The 18,844-nt window shown below is 39.6% G+C and overlaps 1 protein-coding gene across 1 annotated transcript in view; it reads left to right on the top strand.

The window, feature by feature from the left end:
- Positions 1–18,844, top strand: part of SCRN1 (secernin 1) — a 34,913-nt gene that overhangs the window by 7,225 nt on the left and 8,844 nt on the right. The window contains exons 2-4 of the mRNA XM_062602093.1: positions 440–599; positions 11,613–11,794; positions 17,937–18,139. Of these exons, the coding sequence (XP_062458077.1) occupies positions 441–599; positions 11,613–11,794; positions 17,937–18,139 (544 nt within the window). The 5' untranslated portion in view covers position 440. The remainder of the gene's footprint in view (positions 1–439; positions 600–11,612; positions 11,795–17,936; positions 18,140–18,844) is intronic.

Here is an 18,844-nt window from a genome sequence, read left to right as displayed (position 1 = left end):
GTGCTAACATGCACTTTGGTAATGAACTGTGTGAGTGGGTGTTCTTTGAGATCTATTTGCAGTTATTTCCAGTGTTTTCTAAGGTTTTCAGGGTTGCCTGTGTTTCAGGTTGCATGTGTTCCTGAACAGCTCCAGTGCAGAGTATCTTCTTTGTGTGTGGGCTGAGTAGGCTCATTAAGGTACAGTTATCTTTTTTCCTCTTCGTTATTCCTGCACAAGCCTTGGCTGAAAAATGGCTGAAAATTACTATAATTTTTTATTTTATTAAATCCAGATAAGCTTTGTGTGAGCTAATCTTCTGTTATCATTGGACAATCAAGTGACAGAGGGAATGCAGTATCTCTTAGCTACAATAAGTAGCAGTAAGAGTGATTCTCTAATGCATGCAGTTATGAATTCAGCAAACACTAGTTTTGTTTATTCTTCCTTTCCTTTTCAGGATGGCTGCAGCTCCTCCGAGTTACTGTTTTGTAGCCTTTCCCCCATGTTCTAAAGATGGGCTGGTGGTGTTTGGAAAGAACTCTGCAAGGCCAAGGGATGAAGTACAGGAGGTGGTCTACTTTGCTGCAGCAGATCATGATCCAGGAAGCAAAGTTGAGGTAAGGGTGAACTGTTACATTCAAACGGTGAGAAATTATTATCATTGGAAGAAATGAATGCTGTCTTGTTTTCCAGTCAGACTGTGGAGTCCTTGTTCCCTTCACTCAAACCTCTCTTAAGTAGAGAACAGACAAGATTTTTGAAAGTCCTGGAAGTGAAACTCGGAATGTAACTTTTTTTGGCTTTTTGAGGAAAAAGCCACAATCCAGAGACAGGCCAGACTTTTTTTTTTAAGGGAAGAATATTCTGGCTAACTGTAAGTTAGAGCAAATTTTCAAAGTTTGTCACTTGCCGTATGACTTGTTCTTCTTCATGGTAGTTGTTTTAGAGTTATAATGGAACCTAACTATGGTATGCATGTTGCAAAACTGGTAGCCAGAAATCACTGCCTCAAAAGAACTTGTGCTCTAATAAGGCAAAGTGAGGAGGAAAGCAAGAGTGTAAACTTTGTAAGCCTGACATAACACTTGTACATGCAGTTGGCTTTGACATGTTCTGCAGCTGAGGCACCTGCTTCATGGGCAATTTTCAGTACTGCGGCTTCTCTCTGAATCCAGGCCAGATGTGGAATCCTGTAGCTGGATGTTGATGCCATGGATGCAGGTTGAACGAGACCCTGCTGGAAGTAATTTTAATTACAGCTTTTACTTTAGCCTCACTTTAATGATGGAAGAAATGAAAGGATAAGCAGATGTGGAAGTGTGAAACAAGGGGACAAGTGAAACAAGAAGACGGGAATAGGGGAAAGTGTGGTGAAGAAGGAATGAAGATACAGAAGGGAAGATAAAGATAGGTGCAGGTAGCTAAAAAGCAGAGGACACAGAGCCTGATCTGCACTGTCAGGAGCTTTTAGAGTTCACAGGTTTGCACTCTTCCTGGCAGCTGGGAAAGAAGGAGCTGTGAGGTTCCCTGCATTCAACTTCCTCTGTGCAGAAGGCTGAAAATACTAGGTATTTTGCACCAGTCATCCCTACAGGTTCCTTATGGATAGAATTGTTACTTCCCCAGAGGGGATCCTAAGGCAGTTTTAATTCTGTATTTCAAGTGGGACAACTTCCAAATGTCAGAGGGCTTGTTTGTTCTAACAGTTAATGTTCTCTTGATTATTGTTTCTACCAACTTCTTTTACAACTTGTGCATTATTAAATGGTTTAATCTTGGATAGGAAGAAATCCTCTCCTCCTGTCCAAAAGCACTACTTGGACAGTACAAGTAACTTGCTGTTACTTCTAGTGCTGTATTGGTGGCACCTTGTAGACTTGTGCTAGTACACAGAACACAAGTGTGACAGTAAGACAAGAAGAAAACTTCAGAGAATTTTTTTTGTTTGGTTGGTTTTTTTTTTTGTTTGGTTGTTTGTTTCTTTTTTTAAGGTTCTCTTCATTGAACTGGCAATGGAGAGAAAAATAAAATCTGTTATTATAGAAACATAGAATGGTTTGTGTTGGAAGGGACCTTAGCGATCATTTTGTTCTAACCCCCTGCCATGGGCAGGGACACCTTCCACTAGACCAGATTGCCCAAACCCCCATCCAACCTGGCCTTGAACACTGCCAGGGATGGGGCAGCTTCAGGTTCTCTGGGCAACAGGTTCACTTCAGCAGCAAGTTTCTCACCACCTCTTAGTAAATAATTCTTACTGTGAAGGATGAACTTCCAGAAGCTCCTCTCTAGTGTTTTTATCCTTTGAATAAAAAAAGGATACTTTGTAAGAACTTAATGTTAGAGTACTTGATTCTTTTGGTCTTTTTGCCCTATATTTTATTCTTTGATAAAGATGTCATGATTTGATGAAGGGTTTAATTAAGACATATGTAATCTTATTACGATCCCTCTCCCACCCCATGATTCACCAATTTAATGCCTTTTATAGCAATCAGTCATAAACTGAATTCTCTTGCCAGTCTTTTGGAAGCAAGGAGCACAGTCCTTTTGCCTAGCACACTGCCATTTGTAGATCTGTTCTGCTAGCCAGTACCTTCAAGCCTCCCCCTTAAATGTTCAGTTGGTTCTTTTATTAATGGTGAGGTTTGTTGCAATGTGGTGAAGGTGCACTTTTAGAAAAGGGACAGGAATGGAGAAATACTTTAATCTTTAAAAAGGGGCTTAAGCTCTAATTAGCTGGATCGTTTGGCTTCTGCCAGTCTGTGCTACTGCATAATTTTTCATTAGCTAGCCTGAGGTTTTCCAAGGATAGTGGTATGCAGAAACGTACAGGCTTCAGATTTTTGTTGAAATTCTTCCCGCTTCCTTTAACTGCTCTCCTTTGGACAGCCATAAGCATAGATTTATTTGTTATTTCTTCTTTAAAATTCAAGATTTTTCCCCCCCACCTGCAGAGAGTGAGTGTTCAGTCAAGTCTAGAAAATGGCAGTGCTGTGGAGTAATTGTCTTTAGAAATAACTTATTTTATTTTATTCTATTTATTCTATTTTCAATTTATTTTTTTTTTAGAACTGGCCACTTGAAAGGTCTTTAGAAAAATATTAATCCACTTTGTAGGAATTGTGAAAGATTGGCTGATCAGTAAGAGCTCTACAATCCAAGTTTTAGGCTGCTAGGCTTGCTTTTAGATTTTGCTGTTTTACAAAATAAGGACACTAGTGAATAAGAAGATTCATGTTTCAAGCATGCTTTGTAATAGCATAATAGAAGTAAGGTCTTCAGTTTTGCTAATTAGCTGAAATGTATGTATTTCTCCTGTTGTAGGGTTGTGTCTAAGACTACTCTTGTTTTACAGCAAATGCATGTATACCTATAGGCAGAGCTTGTGCAAAGTCTGTTAATTCCATGTGTGCAGTTAGTAGTACCTCTGAAAGTTGCAGAAAGCTTTAAGGAAGGTCTTGAATTCAGCTGCCTCATGTTTTTTAAGTATAAGGCATGTGACACTATATCCATTTTATAAACAAACTTACTGTCAGGTAATTAGCTAATAGGGAGAGTGAAGAGGAATGTCAAAGTTTCTAGATGCAGCCTTTGACATATTCAGAATTATTACTTTCTTCTTGAAAACCTGTGAAAACTGCCAACACTTCAGTTATCATTGGGTTGGGGGTATTCTTGCTACAGTTTTCCTTCCCTTGTGTTTTATAAAACTAGCTAAGCAGGTCTGCTATAAAGGAATCTGGCAGACAATGCTATATAGCTATCAGCTAGTTTGTGGCAGAGCCTTAAACATGGGAATTCAGTCAATACTGGAAGTTGTTTTAAGCTTGATCTTTTTGGCTCAACCTACCAGACAAGTAACCCTGCAGCTAACTCATCAACATAATTCCTTCCCTTCATGTCAGCAGATTCCCAAGACCCTGAACAATGGGGCTTTTCATTATGGTCTGCTCTCTGTGTGACAACTTTCCAACTTTCTCAAAAGTTTGTTCATGTCTTGCATTGTAATTTTGCAGTTTCAGATGCTGATCAGCACTTTTCCTTGTTGTAGTGGACAGTCTAGTAAGCTTGTTTGTGGAGATCTGCTTCCTTAACCATAAACAGGGGCTTTTTTTTGAGTTTCTCTACTAAAAGTAAGTGTGTTCTTTTTTTCCCCAGTTGTGGATTTTAAGAGTTTTTCATGAGTTTGTGAGGATTCAGGCTGTATTCATGTGTATTAAGACAGGTCACAAAATCTAATCAGAACAGCTTGCACTATTAGTTTTAAGTGAAGCCTTCTATCTTGTTTTTAAGGTAGACTTTACTGACTAGATTTCTCTTGTTCTCTGGTAACCTGCTGCTTGCTGTGGTTTTCTTTCTTCTCTGGAAGTCCTGAGTGGGTGACCTTTTGTTAGCTGAATTTTCCAGGTCATTTTTTTTTATTTTTTTTTTTCTTTGAGATCAACCTCACTTTCTTCTGATTTGACCTTTTATCCATGATTTGAAAATAGTCATGGTTGCTTGTTTCAGTGTACAGCTGTAAAAGGTTTTCTAACTTAATATTGTGCAACTTATGGAGGAGTGGAAGTGGGGAAATAGAAAGGGTGGTCTACAACAAAGTCTATCAAATTGTGGAATATGGAAAAATTTTCTAATATGTTGGTATCAAACACTCTTCTGAGCTTAAAGTCAGCCCTCTGTGGGGCTGTTATACCTGAGTGGTTTTGGTTGTTTGGCTGTTACTTTTTTTTTTTTTTTTTTTAAGGATACCCTACCATCTCTTGCTGAGGTTTTTCAGAAGAGCAGGAAGATTTTTTGCTGTGTGTTGGTCTGAGCACTGATACAGAACTTGAAGCTAACTGAGGGATCTCTATCCGATACTGCTAGATAGATACAAAGCTTGGAAAGCAGACTTTGAGTGTTTTAAAGCTGGCTTTGTATTACCTGGAGGTATCTTAATTCTGGTATTTGTAACTGAATCACCAGGCATCATGCTAGTGCCACAATTTAATTCTGGTATACTGATTCCTTGTTATGCCAGCTGTTAGGGTTATTTGTATTAAATCGGGGGGTAAGAAGTTCAGAACCTGATAACAGAAACCAAGCAGCAGCCTAATCTATTGAGAATTTGCTCCTTGGGGAGCCTCCAGATTAGATTGACAGTGCCACTCTTACAGTCAAGTTACTGCAGCTGCGACCTTGAATGGGGTACCCCTGCTATGATACCTCCATGGGTAAGTGCTGCCTGGCAGGAAACGTTGATGAAACACAGCAGTGTTTGTGCCCATGATGAAAATTTTCATTTATATAGATAAAAAAGGTTGTAGTCTAACAAGTTACAGTGCTGAGAGAGTTTAGGTACCTGCTTGGTCTTGCCGCTCAGTTGAGACCCAATAACTCGCTGTGTAGGCAGCCTGTGTCATGACCAAGGCAGATGTCTTGCATCAAGCCACCTTGTTTGAACTAACCCTTAGATTTCGCACAGAGATAGAAGAGAGGCACTATACAGGCAGACAGCAACTAATAAAAGTGGTTTCTGCCTTCAACAGAGTATGTTGCTTGGCTAATGGGGGCTTTTTCTCTGTTCTGCTCCACTGCAGGTGGCTGGCCTTTAAACTAATGTGTTTGACTTTGCTTTGTAACACAGTGCATGAGTCAGCAGCAGTTCAGAGGTAGAAACCGTAATCTCTTGGATGTTTCTGCCCTCCCAAAGACTCTGTTTTTTTTACTGCAGGAGTACTGCTGCTTTGCTCCTTTACTGCTACCAAAGCAAAACTGGTTAACTTGAACTATTTTTTTTTTCTTGCTCTCTTTATTTTTTAAATTGGAACAAAGAGGAAGAGGAGGAAGAGTGCTGGTATTGTCTGGGGCAAAAAAAATTGCTGTCTTCACCCAAACTATTCACTTATGGCAAAACAGATGTGCGAGCAGGCATTTCAAAGTACCCAAGCAAAGAAATCAGTCCTAGGATACCTGAGAGTTCCAGGGATATCTCTGTGGTGGGCTGTTTGTAGCTTCTTTGACATCTGTTTCTTAATGTTTTAAACCATTGAATTGATAAGCTTCATCCCTATTTCAGTTTTAACTTTTGCTCATCACCCAGATATGTAACATAAAGAACAAGAGGTGAATTGACTGCTAAATCAACTCTGACTCTGTCTTCAGTGAGTATTCTCAACCTTGCGTGCCTTGCTGCACTTTGTGGCATTTTATTTCTTTAAAGATTTTCGTATTTAATTTTGCTGGCCATATTTCTATACCATGGCTCCCCTGCCTGAGACTCCTTGATGGCTTGATAGAGTAGGTTAGAGTAGGTCAGAGTAGTTCTGCTTTTGGACAGGAGAACTGTTTGGCTTTTTCTAGCTTCTCCAGTTCTTTTCTAGAATAAAATCTATCATCCTTACTCTTCAGGATAAATGACACTGCTAGAGATCGGAGGCATACAGATTCAAATTTTGCAGTTATCGATGAACAGAAACAGCAAGGAACAATATGCAAATATAAAAGTTCACATAAAGTGTGCTAGGTTCTTCATAAAAAAAGGAAAAACTGTTCTTAATCCAAAGAACGGGTTTTGTTCTGTGTTTCTATACCTAGTAAATGCCGCTGCTGTTTATATCTGGCTACAACATGAGGATGCAAATACTAGCATAGCATGTGTCTTTGAAAGCTATATACCTGAGGATTCATCCTGCCGCTGAGAGACTTCTGTTCACCATTCTGGTTTGACTACGTGACCTCTAGAACTAGGGCTGACTACTTGAGATGTACTCAGCCTAGATGTATCCTCATGTATCGGTGTCCCCTCCACTGCAGCACAGCAGTTTTGCTGCTAGTTTTATGATACCATGGCTGTGCTTAATACATGTTGTAAAGTCATCCAGGTGTCTTCCACTGTGTACTTGGTACTGGTTAAGTGCATAAGCAAGCAGTGCTAAGAGCATCAACTAGCCACTAGCATTGCGTGCTACTGGTTGCATATTTTTCTTTTCAGAGAATGATCATTCCCTGTCCTTTTAGCTGTATTGGATTTTTTTCCTGTAAATAAGCAGCAACAGAATTGTCTGTAAAACTCATTCTGTCAGGCACATCCACAGGGACGTGGGGCTTTATTGAACAACCATGTTTTATCTTTCCAGTTCCTTATTTCAGTATGGTGGGCGGGCACATGTAGCCCATGTCACCTCTGGAGTTGCCTCTGTAGACAGATCCTGCCAGGCTGTTAGTCTTGATGGCAATGGAGGCAGCAGGCTGGCAAACTGCCTTGTCACATTTTTGCCATGTTAAAAACAGCCACAGTGCAACTTCTTCAGTTACTGTAATAGTACAGATATTTTGCTGTTTTCTAATATGTGCTGTGATACAGCAGTGCTTGAAGTGGCTAAGCAAAGAGTTAATGCCAAATTAAAGTCTGGATCTGATGAGAGTGGTGTGGAGGAATCTCCTCTGGAATCTAGAATTTTGTGGCCCTTCTTCAAAGACTTTTTCTTTCTAAAGCATTCCCTGACTATTGCCTTTGTTATCCAGGGCTGAAGCCTGTGTGATTTCACTGATATTTCATAATGACCTGACTGACAGTGCTAGGAATTGGGCTTCTGCAGTTTGGGTACAGTAGAAGCTGCACAATAGTTTCTTTTCATTAATGAAAGAAGAAATCTCTTGTGCTTATAACTGTTGTGTCTGGTTTTGGAATACCTCCAATGTATGCGTATGCCTTGGCTAGGGTGGGAGATCAGTGGTGCCTTGTACTATACTTAGAACTGCCTTCATAAGATTCTTTTCTTGATATACTGTAAGTAAAATAAAAAGTTTTCAGCGTGCTCAGTTCTCTTTAAAGTCATTGGCTTGTTCTCTTGTATGTGAAGTCTTTGTTTATTGCTTTGAAATTTCCTGATGGGAATTTATTGTTACAGGGCATCATGCCAGTTATGCTGCTTTCAGGGTTGGGGTCCTAGAAAATGAATGGAGCCTGTCACCACTCACTCACAGCCATTACCACCAAATGTATGAGTATTCTTCTGGTTTAGCATTCATATTCAAAGAAAAATGATAGTGTTACGACATGCTGAGGCTGGATGCTTCAAGAATTTTAAAGACAGGGTTGGCAGCAAGCAGAATCACAGCAGGACCTTATGTCCATCTTATTTGTCATTGCCTAGTTTGACACTGCTCTCGGCAGAACAGGATGCTATGCTGTTGTGCTGGAGGGATTTGCCAGGTCAGTGGGGTGCAGGAGAGAGGACAGGGAGGTTGTCCTTTGTGCTTGCTTCTGAAATCTTGTCATCATCTGAGCTCTAAAGATCTAGTGGCCAGGGAGGTCTTTTGGTGGATAGTGCTGCCTTTCCCCACTATTTCCTTCCATGTTTGCTTCCCTGTATGCCGTTATAAGCATACGTTCTGATTTCTGTGGAATAGGCAGCAATGGTTTATTGTGCTGTGAATGCAGTGACTGGCTTTGGTTGAGCTACCTTTGCAATTGATGTGTCTTGGCTACAGGTGGGTAGTTAAGTTCCTCTGTTTTCTACATGAAGATATTCTTTTATCTGGAAGTTTATGATGTTATTTTAAGGGGGGAAAAGGGGATGGAGTTGCAGAGTGTGAGGTTTGTTAAAATGAATAATCTATTGTCACATCTGGACCCTAGTTTTTTGATAAGCTCATACCTGTTAGCAAATATGAACCAAATGCCTGCCTTAGTACATCGGTCCTATTGACTCCCTACTTTTCTGCTTACTGGATTAATTAGTTCTAATGGGAAGGTAAAATCTTATCAAGGTTTTTTCAGCAATAACCATGGCAAAGGATTGTTGAATAAGAGTCAAGACAATGGTAGTTCTACAAAGCCTGTCAGCTGCTATCAGACTGGAATGGTTTTCTGTTATTTAGGTCTTCTAAGGCAGTTTATGTAAGTGAGGCCTGAACATTGTGTACATAAGCTAATGTATGGAAGCTGGAAATAATATGAAGATATGGTCCATGTTTGCTTATCACTGGATTGGGGAACGTAAAGAAGCAGTTTAGAAGGTGACAGCTCTATTCTGAGGTAGAGAGGCCTCTGAATGGTTTCTGGCATATGATTATGTATATACAAAGCAAAAGCACTTTTTCCCCAGAATGCTCTGGATCCTTCAAGCAGGAGCAAACAATTTCCTCTTTCCCCTTTCTTGACTGCTACCATTGACAATAAAATCTCTATCATAAATAGCAGTTTTGGAAATGTTTGGCTCTGGAATGAGGCCCCGAGTAATCAGCAGTTGGTAGCAAGGATAGCCAGAATGTTTTGCAGGGAAGAGTCATTCAGCATTTTTTTTAGCCTAACAATCACTTTTTCAGTGTGTTTTCATCATTTTTTTTTTTCTGCTGGAAGATCAAAACAGCAGCATAAGCAGGCTTGTATAATAGGGCTATTCAGCTAGAGAATGCTATGCAACTGGGGGTTTATGGAGTACTAACATCTCTTCCTTACTGTGCCTTGGTTTTTGCTTTCTGCTGGAATGTGGGGAAGATTCATGTCCTGAATGGCTCCAGCTAGCTGACCACCTGTGATGAGATGTAGGGAGTCCAGTGCTGTGCAGGTACTGGTGTCTGCCTGGCTGCAGCCCTGCCTCCTGATAGCTGCTCTGGTCACATCTTCACATGTAATGTGGGAAGGTGCTTGGTCCAGCCCTTTTCTTGCTGCTGCAGCTCCAATTTTGCATGTCCAGGAAATAACAGTTATTCTCTCTTCAGTCACACACACATGGCTTATCCAAACAGCTCTGACAAAACTCAGTATGTCAAAAAATGTGATTTGCTTGCTGACAGCTCAGATGGAGAAGGGGGAGTCCTGATAAGAAATGTCTGCTCTAGTGTGGCTGGGTTAGCAAATGAAGCAGAGGGTGAACTGTGTAATGTATTTTATTAGTCGGATCATAGCTCCTGGCCAGTGCCAGTTGCACCTCAGTAGATGAAGAATCTGCCTCTACACAATCATAGTGTGTTACTGTATAAGCGATTTGGTCAAACAGCTTGGTCAAATATTAGGGATTTTCTCCAGCAAATACAGCAGGTATTTATAGAAGTCCCTGCTGGGGTCTTACTGCCTAAGGCGAAATCAAAATCAAGCACACAGCAGAAAGGAAAAGGGAAGCATGTCCCCATTCTATTTTTAATGCCTTTGAGTGAAAGAATTCCCCACCTTTCTTTTTTTAAATCATGTGTCCTCTGAAAAGTCATCCTCCTGTTTCACCTGTAATTTGCTTTATAAAAAGGTGACAGTTTGACCTGTTTGCACACAATTACTAATGAAGGTGGCAAGCTCATTTCTAGTGTCCTTCTTGCATGGTTAGAGTGAAGGATTCTACAAATGCCATATCTGATCAAAGGTGATCTGTTACACATTTTAATTGTATGCTAGCCTAACTATTACTGTGAAAATCATTGCCCAAGATTAGAGGCTGAAGGTGATCATGCTGTGTAATCCCCAGTGGGGGAAAGACAGGTTAGGGAAAAACAATAGCTTCTCATTGCTAATAATCTCGGACTGATTCTTTTGGCTTTAGATTCCAATGTATTCAGTATGTGTTTTCATGGCAAACAACCTCTAGTCCACTAGTCCAGTCTACTCATCCTGCTTCCTGTGATACCTCTGACCAAATATTCTTCCAGAAAAATGTTGCAGATTACTTCCTGCAAGGAAGATGCTACAACAGGAATGCTGACCACTAAGAGTGTCTCATAAATAACACAGACAGCTTCAGCTTCCTCAAAAGAAAATTGTGTGGAGTTTGGTCCTTGAAGAACACAGTGTGACCTCAGTAATAAAATGTAAACCCCATTTTTTTGGCTTGTACAAGCCAATGATCTAATGATGGCTCACACTCTCTTCCATGCTGTCTGGGGAAACAGTGCTTGTTTTTAAGTCCAAAAGCAAGGGAAAGGTAAATATATTTGAAGGATAACATAATTTATTTCTTCCTTGCAGTTTCAATGACTTCAGCCTTCCTTTGTATTTTTAACGTAGAATACATTCACAGAACTCTGATCACATTTAAACTAGCGGAAACATCAGCTTTAAGCAAAAACAACGCCTGTGTTTTATTTCCTCTGACTGCTTATCAAAGCATTCCACTGAATCTTTTCAAGTCTTGATTTCCATCCCCACCCTCTTTTCTACTGGCAGTCTCAGTCTTGGGGGCAGCTGCAGGGGAGGCAGCAAGGAGGAGAGGGAAGCCTTCTGATGTACTTTATCCAGTTACCATTGTTATACTGTGTACTTAATAACACACTAGAGATTGTGCTTAGGTGAGATGGTATAATGGTTTGATGTTGTTGCTATGTACAAACGTGATCTGTGCTTCTTTACTGTAACAGTACAGTGTGTCTACCTCTGCTTTCCTCTGATTTTAGCATCTGTGTTCTGCTTGACTCTTTGAAGCCTGCAGCTACCAAGAGAGATGTATTTTTCCAGACTTTTGCAATATAAGCCTGTAAAGGTTCAAATATGACAGTTAAATGTTGTTTAAAAAATTCCCTGCTCATACATAAGACATGGACTTTTTAAAACAATGTGCGCTGTCTGTACACAGAAGTTTTGTGTTACTTCAGTCACAGCATTAGATAGACTGCTTGCAACTGGTTTGCTTTTTCTCTTCCTGCTCTCTCTGCAGTGCACATATATTGAGATTGAGCAGGTGCCGAAGACTCACGCTGTTGTGCTGAGCAGACCCTCCTGGCTCTGGGGGGCAGAGATGGGAGCGAACGAGCATGGAGTCTGTGTAGCTAATGAAGCCGTCATAACCAGAGAACCAGCTTCTGAATCTGAAGCCTTGCTTGGAATGGATCTTGTCAGGTGGGTGGCTTACCAAGCTGTGACCAGCCTTTCAAACACCAAGGATTAGATGATAAAGATATTAGATAACAGCTTTGTGACAATGATATCCGGAGATTTTAAAATGGTATAAGCACACCTGTCTAGGCAGAGCTTCAGACACAGCTGAGTTAACACTTAAAACACTTGGAATCTGAATTTGGCTCCCAAATATGTACTAGTCTAATGGAGGTTCACTAAACCTACCTTGTCTATGTACCTTATAGTCTAGAAGTGGCTGTTCTGACAAGCTAAGAGATATGATTCCATTGTTAGTAAAGAACTGCTAACTGATTTGTGAAATCGGATTGCTGGTGTGTCCTTCATTCTCCCCTGCGTTACAACAGCCTACTCTGACCTAAAAAGCTTATCCTGGGCTTATAGCCAACTGTAGGCATAAACAGGCGACTATGTCTCACTTCAGCTCATGCATTCCAATGTAAACCATTGCCCTTTTATAAATGCTGGCAAACTCCTGTAAGTCTCTTTATTGAAGGCTGGCTGCCTAAAAGGCTTGTGCTGCCCTGTAAGCCTCAACCTGCATGCTGATCTTGAAGTGAGAGAATTTCTTGTAGGAGAGTTGGGTGGGAGAAGAAAGCTGAAAATGAAAGAACAAGAGAAAAGGGGTCAGACAATACAAAGAGAAAGGGAGCAAACAGACTCAGTTGAAGATAGGACAGTGAATCATGAAATCAGATTCTACAACTCAGACTTATAAAGCAGGTATGTTTATTACGGCGCCGGGTGCAAGGGGGATTGCTCCTCCTAACTTGCACACCGAGGGGTTAAGCAAGCTGATATTTATTACACACAAACATGCATATTCATTAGGTTCCCAAGAGTTCTGTGGGATATTACAATTAGTTTAGGTACTCATTATCATAAGTCTCCTCCCTTTTGGTGCTTGTGCGCTGCCCTCCAATGGTCGATGGTCATGGGCAGGGGTCTTCAAGATGAAGTAAGTAGTCTTCCTCATGTGGGCAGGGGTCTTCAAGATGAAGTAAGCAGTCTTCCTCAGGATGCACTTTTCACCTTTGGCACAGTTGGATGCCCCAGTAATGACAAATTAGCTGCAAGTTTCTGATAGCTGGCAAAGATTTAAAACGGTGCAACCTTCATCTACAAAATTTATTGCCTCCCAAGCTAGCAGATGTTTGGGAGTCACTGTCTCCAAACTAACTGATAATTAGAAGGATGCTAAGAAGTGCTTCACTTATTATAAGGATGAAAGGAAACAATTCACTCTTGTTAGTAAGACTACTAAATTCTGTTATCACACCACAGACTTACAACTCAAACATTGTTCTCTATCTTAGACCCAAGTTAAAAGTATCTTAACCCTATGTTTTCCAGGCACTTGCTTTCCTTATATCAACAGGACAACTGCTTGTTTAAGTGAATCAGTATTAGACCCAGTGGTCCTGCTGACATTTGCCTTAGGGTATTTGATGAGTGGGCTGAACCAATTTCAGGTTAATGCTCATTTTTCTTGAAACTAGTGAAAGATGAAGGAGGCTCTGGATGACTGGAAAAGGTTAAATGTTGTGGATATGCTTAATAGGGTTAAAAAGACTTGTGGTTATAGACAGGTTATAAACCAGTGGTTACTAACCACTGTTCCTGAAGGGGAGAAAAAACACTTAAATATCAGTGAGTTGATAAATATGCTGTAATAATTGTTAGTCAAGAAAAATCCTGTTGGACCATTCTGCTTTATTCCTGCTATAGGTTAAAAAATTTTATGAGTAGAAGATAGGAAATAGATACCTGACTTTTAAGAGGGCATTAAAACCTTAGAAGGTATTCTCATAAGCAAGCTGGGATGCATGAGTTACAAGAAATTGTCATTAGATATATAGCTGCCTGAAACTGTAATTGTAGATGTTCTTTAATGCTGTCTCTGCAGAAATACAGTCTCTGGTTCCAGCTACCATTAACTAAGAAGACTATGAGCCAGTTGGAGAGAATGCAGTGGAAATGGGAAATATGATCTAAGATCTATAGGATCTGGCCAGTGTGAAAATCATGAGGAAATTTGGGTTATGCTTTTTCTCTAAACTCTGTATTATAGAAGGAATCTGTGAAGAAGCTGAACCTCAGAGGGCTAATTGCAGCGATGAGTTTAATTTCGTGAAGGGAGAGTCGGGGTCTCTTAAGAAAATATCTGACAAGCTTTTGTCAAAAAGAAGATATGTTAGGTGACTTTCCAAGCTCCACCTTTATTTTTGCCCTCCCAATACCATTCTTTTGAAACTTTAACAAAGCATTACTTTAGATGCAGAGTTCTGCTTATTTTTGTCATAGTTACTGCAGTCTCAAAATACTTTTTAACATTCAAATGTATAGGTTGTCCAGCATCTCTAGGTTTACCCACCTAGCAAATCAGGAGATCTCAAAATAAGGAGAAACTGCTAATAAACTATGAATGAACATCATGTGTCGATATTACATTCCCTCTATTCCTTTTTATCTGCAGATGAAATGGTCTGTAGCTTGCATGCAGGGTGTGCTTCAGGCAAGGAGAACTAGAGATATGTTGCAGACTACCATCTGCTGCTTGTTCCAGCCAAAGTGATTCTTTTTCTTACTGTGAAGACTTGGCCAGTTGCATTAAGCTTATCTGTTTTGGATCACCTCATAGAATAGAGGGCCATCAAGTACAAAATCAGTCATATCGCCTGCAATGAAGCAGTTGGCACCAGCTCTGCCTCTTTTTACCTGAGAACAGGCTAATTCTGTCACTCAGGATTTACTGGAATAAAAATAAAGCCTAATTAAGAAATGCACATCTCTGCTGGCCAAATTTTTCTCACACCTATGTATGTGTTTGACTTCTGTATCTATGTCAGACCTTAGTGAAGGATGAAGATTGATATTCTGTGTGTGCATATATGACTAGCTGTTAGCTAAAGAAACATAAAGATTTATACTCTGAAACATGTTCTTCAGAGTTGTCAACCCAGGAATGTCATCCAAGTAATAGAATGAAATTTTGCTGGACTGCTCAGGCTCCCCTAAGAGTTTGTTTCTGTGTTTTCTTAACATGATTATTCTTTTTCTCTAGGGGAGTCTTCCTCTCTCTTGAACTGATCTGGAATTGCCACTTTTCAGTTAGGATTTAAAATCCAGCCAATATGGGCAAAGGCTGTAGGTGGGTGTTAGGAGAGCACATGGCATTGAACAGATCAGAGGCATCTTTCAGCAGGGTAGTATAGTTCTGAAGTCAGCTTGTGGTGTTGTTGAAATAGGAAATTGAAAATTCATCTTGCAAGTTCATAGGCAAAAGGATTTTTTTTTTCAGTAAAGGTCACAATGCACATCAGTAAAGATGTATTTCACGAAGTTTTTAGCTTGTTTAGCAACTGAACTCCTGGCTTAATAACTGAAAAGTGTGTTACCCTGAACACTGATGTATCTGAGGATTAAGACCCATTGGTGTACAGTTTTGCTTATGCTGGTACAGTTAGAACAGGACAACATTATCATACAAAAAGCATATATGAAGAAAGCTGTAAAATACACCCTTATTTTTGTATTATTGACTTAATTTTTAATCCCTGTGTGTTTGTATTATTTCTTAGTTCCTCTCATTGCTGGTACAGCCACTTTTTCAGAGCCGCACAGAGACTCTCTTGGCAAGGAGTCAAGAATGCTCTTTAAAATTGTATTAATTTGTTTACCGATTTCGTTCCTTAGAGACATCAGAACTGAATAAAGTGGAATGTCATCATCATGTATGTTGCTGCATTGGGAAAGCTGGCATCTCTAACTGATAAATTAAAAAGCTTAAGATAATGTTTTGACAGTGTGATAGCATATTGGAGGTACTGAGGCAATGGATTGCACGAAGTCACTGAAATTTTCTTAATGAATAATTCAAGCTGTCATCTGGGGTTAAAATTACTTAAAATTTTCTTCCAGCTCACCTTGAAGGGTACTTTGAAATGTGGTAGTGGGAGGGCGATGCTGCAGTTACCCAGGACACCAATGCAGAGATAAGTGGCAAGACCTACGTTTTTGTGGAGATGAGCTGTGTGGTTGTTGTGTAGGATGGGTTTTTTTTTTTGCTGTCCTTTGTGACTGATAGGAGCACCCAAACAAAAGCAGAGTCTAGGCCTTTGTTAAATGGAAGTAGATGTAACATTGGAGCCATTTGCAAAAAAAAAAATACCTGAAAGATTTCTTCAGCCTGAATATCTGCTGTAGTTTTGACAGAGAAAGGTAGACCATAGCCGTTTCAGAGGAATAATGTCAGGGAGACATTATTAAAAGTTACGACGTTATGCCTCTTGGCAGGTTTGGATCTAATTATAGCCTGATGCTTTTGGTCATAAACTGGGGAGAAGGGAGCAGATTATCAGTGAACCTAGTGACTATATGGTCACTAAGGTAGTTGTCAGCCCATTCGTTTACCTGTGGCGGTGACAGCTGTTTGAATTGCTCTTGGGGAATAAATCAGACATGCTTTTGGACTGGCTTTTAAATGATTTCTATGTTACATGCTAGGACTGGGAACTCTGTATTGCTCTGAAAAAAGTGATTGCACCAGTGATGGAAAGAATGGAGGAATAACAAGAATGTATAGGAACTAAAAATGGAGACAACAATACAGAACAAGTTTCAGCTAATATAAGAAATAAGACAAGAGGGAACAATGATAAATGCAAAGTAAGATGATGAGGGGGGAGAAACTGTCACTGTAAGTTAGGGCCTAAAATTCTAGTTGGCTCTCCTTTGTCATGCTGCTGAGAGAGATGAAAACACTGCTTTCAATAATTTAACCTAAACAAAGGTTAATAGTGGCCAGCTATTTAACAAAGCAGGCCCAGTGCAGAGATCAGATAGAAAAGTGTTTAGATCAGCAAATTTTATCCAAGTTATCAGGAGCTGATTTGCGTACTGTAGTTTTTAGGAAAGAAACAGTAGTGTCTTCTTGTCATGTGATTTCCAGGGAAATCATAGAATGGTTTGCATTGAAAGGGACCTTAAAGGGCTAGCATAGCACTTACATTTAAAAAGGTGAATTTCTTGGAGCTATCCATCAGTCAAAATGACTTTGTCCACAGAGCTATTAGATAAACAAAGCAGAAAATAGTAAGGTGCCATAACCAACAGGGAGAAATGTTGGACTGATCCAGGTAATTGTCCTAAAGGACGGAGGCATGGGTATTCTGTTGCTTGAAATAATGCATTTCCTCATTAGCAGTAATTACATTTCGAAGTGGAATTGTTTGCAGGTCTGATTTAGCCTTTTCTAGTTACTGCTTTCATTGATTGACTTGGTTAGGGCTGTAAATTATATCTAGGCATTATTTCATCCAATTTATTCAAGTCAGGATATAGTAATTCCCTATAGCTTTGTAGAGCCTATTGTTCTTCAGCTTTCTTTTCTCTAAAATACCCTTGATTTGCTCAAACTTCCTTTAAAAATTGTGTTCTTTTAGACATATGGTTAATTTTAGTTCAGATGGAAGCCGTATCTGGTGTTAAAATGATGTGGTTTTTATTTGGGAAGCCTCTGCAGGAACCCTGAAGTATGACTGTGCAAAAATGCTTCTGTCTACAGTGTGCAATATGCATCCAAGGATTACGTACATCTAGCTTTGATGGCCAAATGAATATTGGAGCATTGGGAAAGAGAAGTTGTACAGAGATTGTAATACTGAATACCTCTTCCATTTTTTGATCTCTGGTAATATTAATTTGCAGTTCCCCACTCTCTGTACAGCTAAGTAAGCTTGCATACAGCTGTTACTTTAAAAAGACCTTTGCAAATTATCCTTTAAATTTATTCTGCCTGGGGCAGGGGTAAATAGAGCATTGCATGTTTACAGCATGGGTGAGGTCATTGGTTTGGTAGTTGAATTCTTTAAAAACTAAAAACCAGCTACGACAGGCATCAGAATGAAGAAGCAGTGTAGAAAATAAAGGCTTGAAACAAATTATATCCTCTAATATGTCATCCTGTAATTCCAGTAACTCATTAAAGCAGGAATTCTTACACTAGGCATGCATGACACTTCAGTATTTTTAAACCAGATCAATGCTGATGTTTAAAATCAATAACTTATGGAGACCTCACTGCTATATGTCTGTCTGAATCAGTTTTTCCTTTTTCTTACAGACTTGGCCTAGAAAGAGGAGCAACAGCTAAAGAAGCATTGGATGTAATAGTTGCTCTGTTGGAAGAGCATGGACAAGGTGGAAATTATTATGAAGATGGGAGCTCATGTCATACTTTCCAAAGTGCATTTTTGATTGTGGACAGAAATGAAGCCTGGATACTGGAGACTTCTGGAAAGTACTGGGCAGCAGAAAAAATCACAGGTCAGTATCACTCAAAGCAAACCTTGCTTATTACAAAGAGCTGTGAGAATTGTTTTGGAAGAATTGGTCTTATAAAGTCAGAGTTTAAGTAAGTGACCAGTTTATGCAAGTGTTTGATTAAATAATTAATTTTAACCTCCTTTATTTGTGCTATTCCTTTTTTTCTTTTTTGTTTTTTTTTTTTAATGTTGATTTGTATTGGCTGATGTAACTTAGCATTTTCTGTGAAGCTGGAGATTGTTACCTGTATACCTCAGCTATGTAATAATCATGCTTAGATTTTTGCCTTCAGTAAGTGTTGTATTTTCCTAGATTTATTTACTGTTTGGAATGTGTCACATGTCTTTCTGATCCAGTTAATGCCCAAATTGGTACTTAAAAATCGAAAATATTAAGAAGGAAGGGTAAGCATTGATAGCTTTGAGAAAAGGGCTTGTGTTGTGTGGTACATAGAACGGGCTGCTGCTGGTTGCTTTAATGCAATAGATAGAGTCCCCTTATATCACCATTTCTTCTTTGATACTGCAGAACAATGCTTTTCTGCTCTTTAAACTTGTAGGTGGTTTCTTTTTCTGTAGGTGTGAAGCCAGAGCTGCCAAACTATCTTCTAGATTTCACTGGCTTGGTGGATGAACTTAGTTAAAACTTAGCTGGCAAATATTTGCTGTCTTAATATAAACAAGCGTTTCGGGTTTTATATTTAAT

Source organism: Pezoporus occidentalis, unplaced genomic scaffold (assembly GCF_034315485.1).
Source record: "Pezoporus occidentalis ecotype Australia unplaced genomic scaffold, CSIRO_AGI_Poc_V1 ctg75, whole genome shotgun sequence".
Taxonomy (NCBI): Eukaryota; Metazoa; Chordata; class Aves; order Psittaciformes; family Psittacidae; genus Pezoporus; species Pezoporus occidentalis.
Note: the sequence above shows the minus strand (reverse complement) of the source record. Positions and strands in the feature narration are given on the sequence as shown.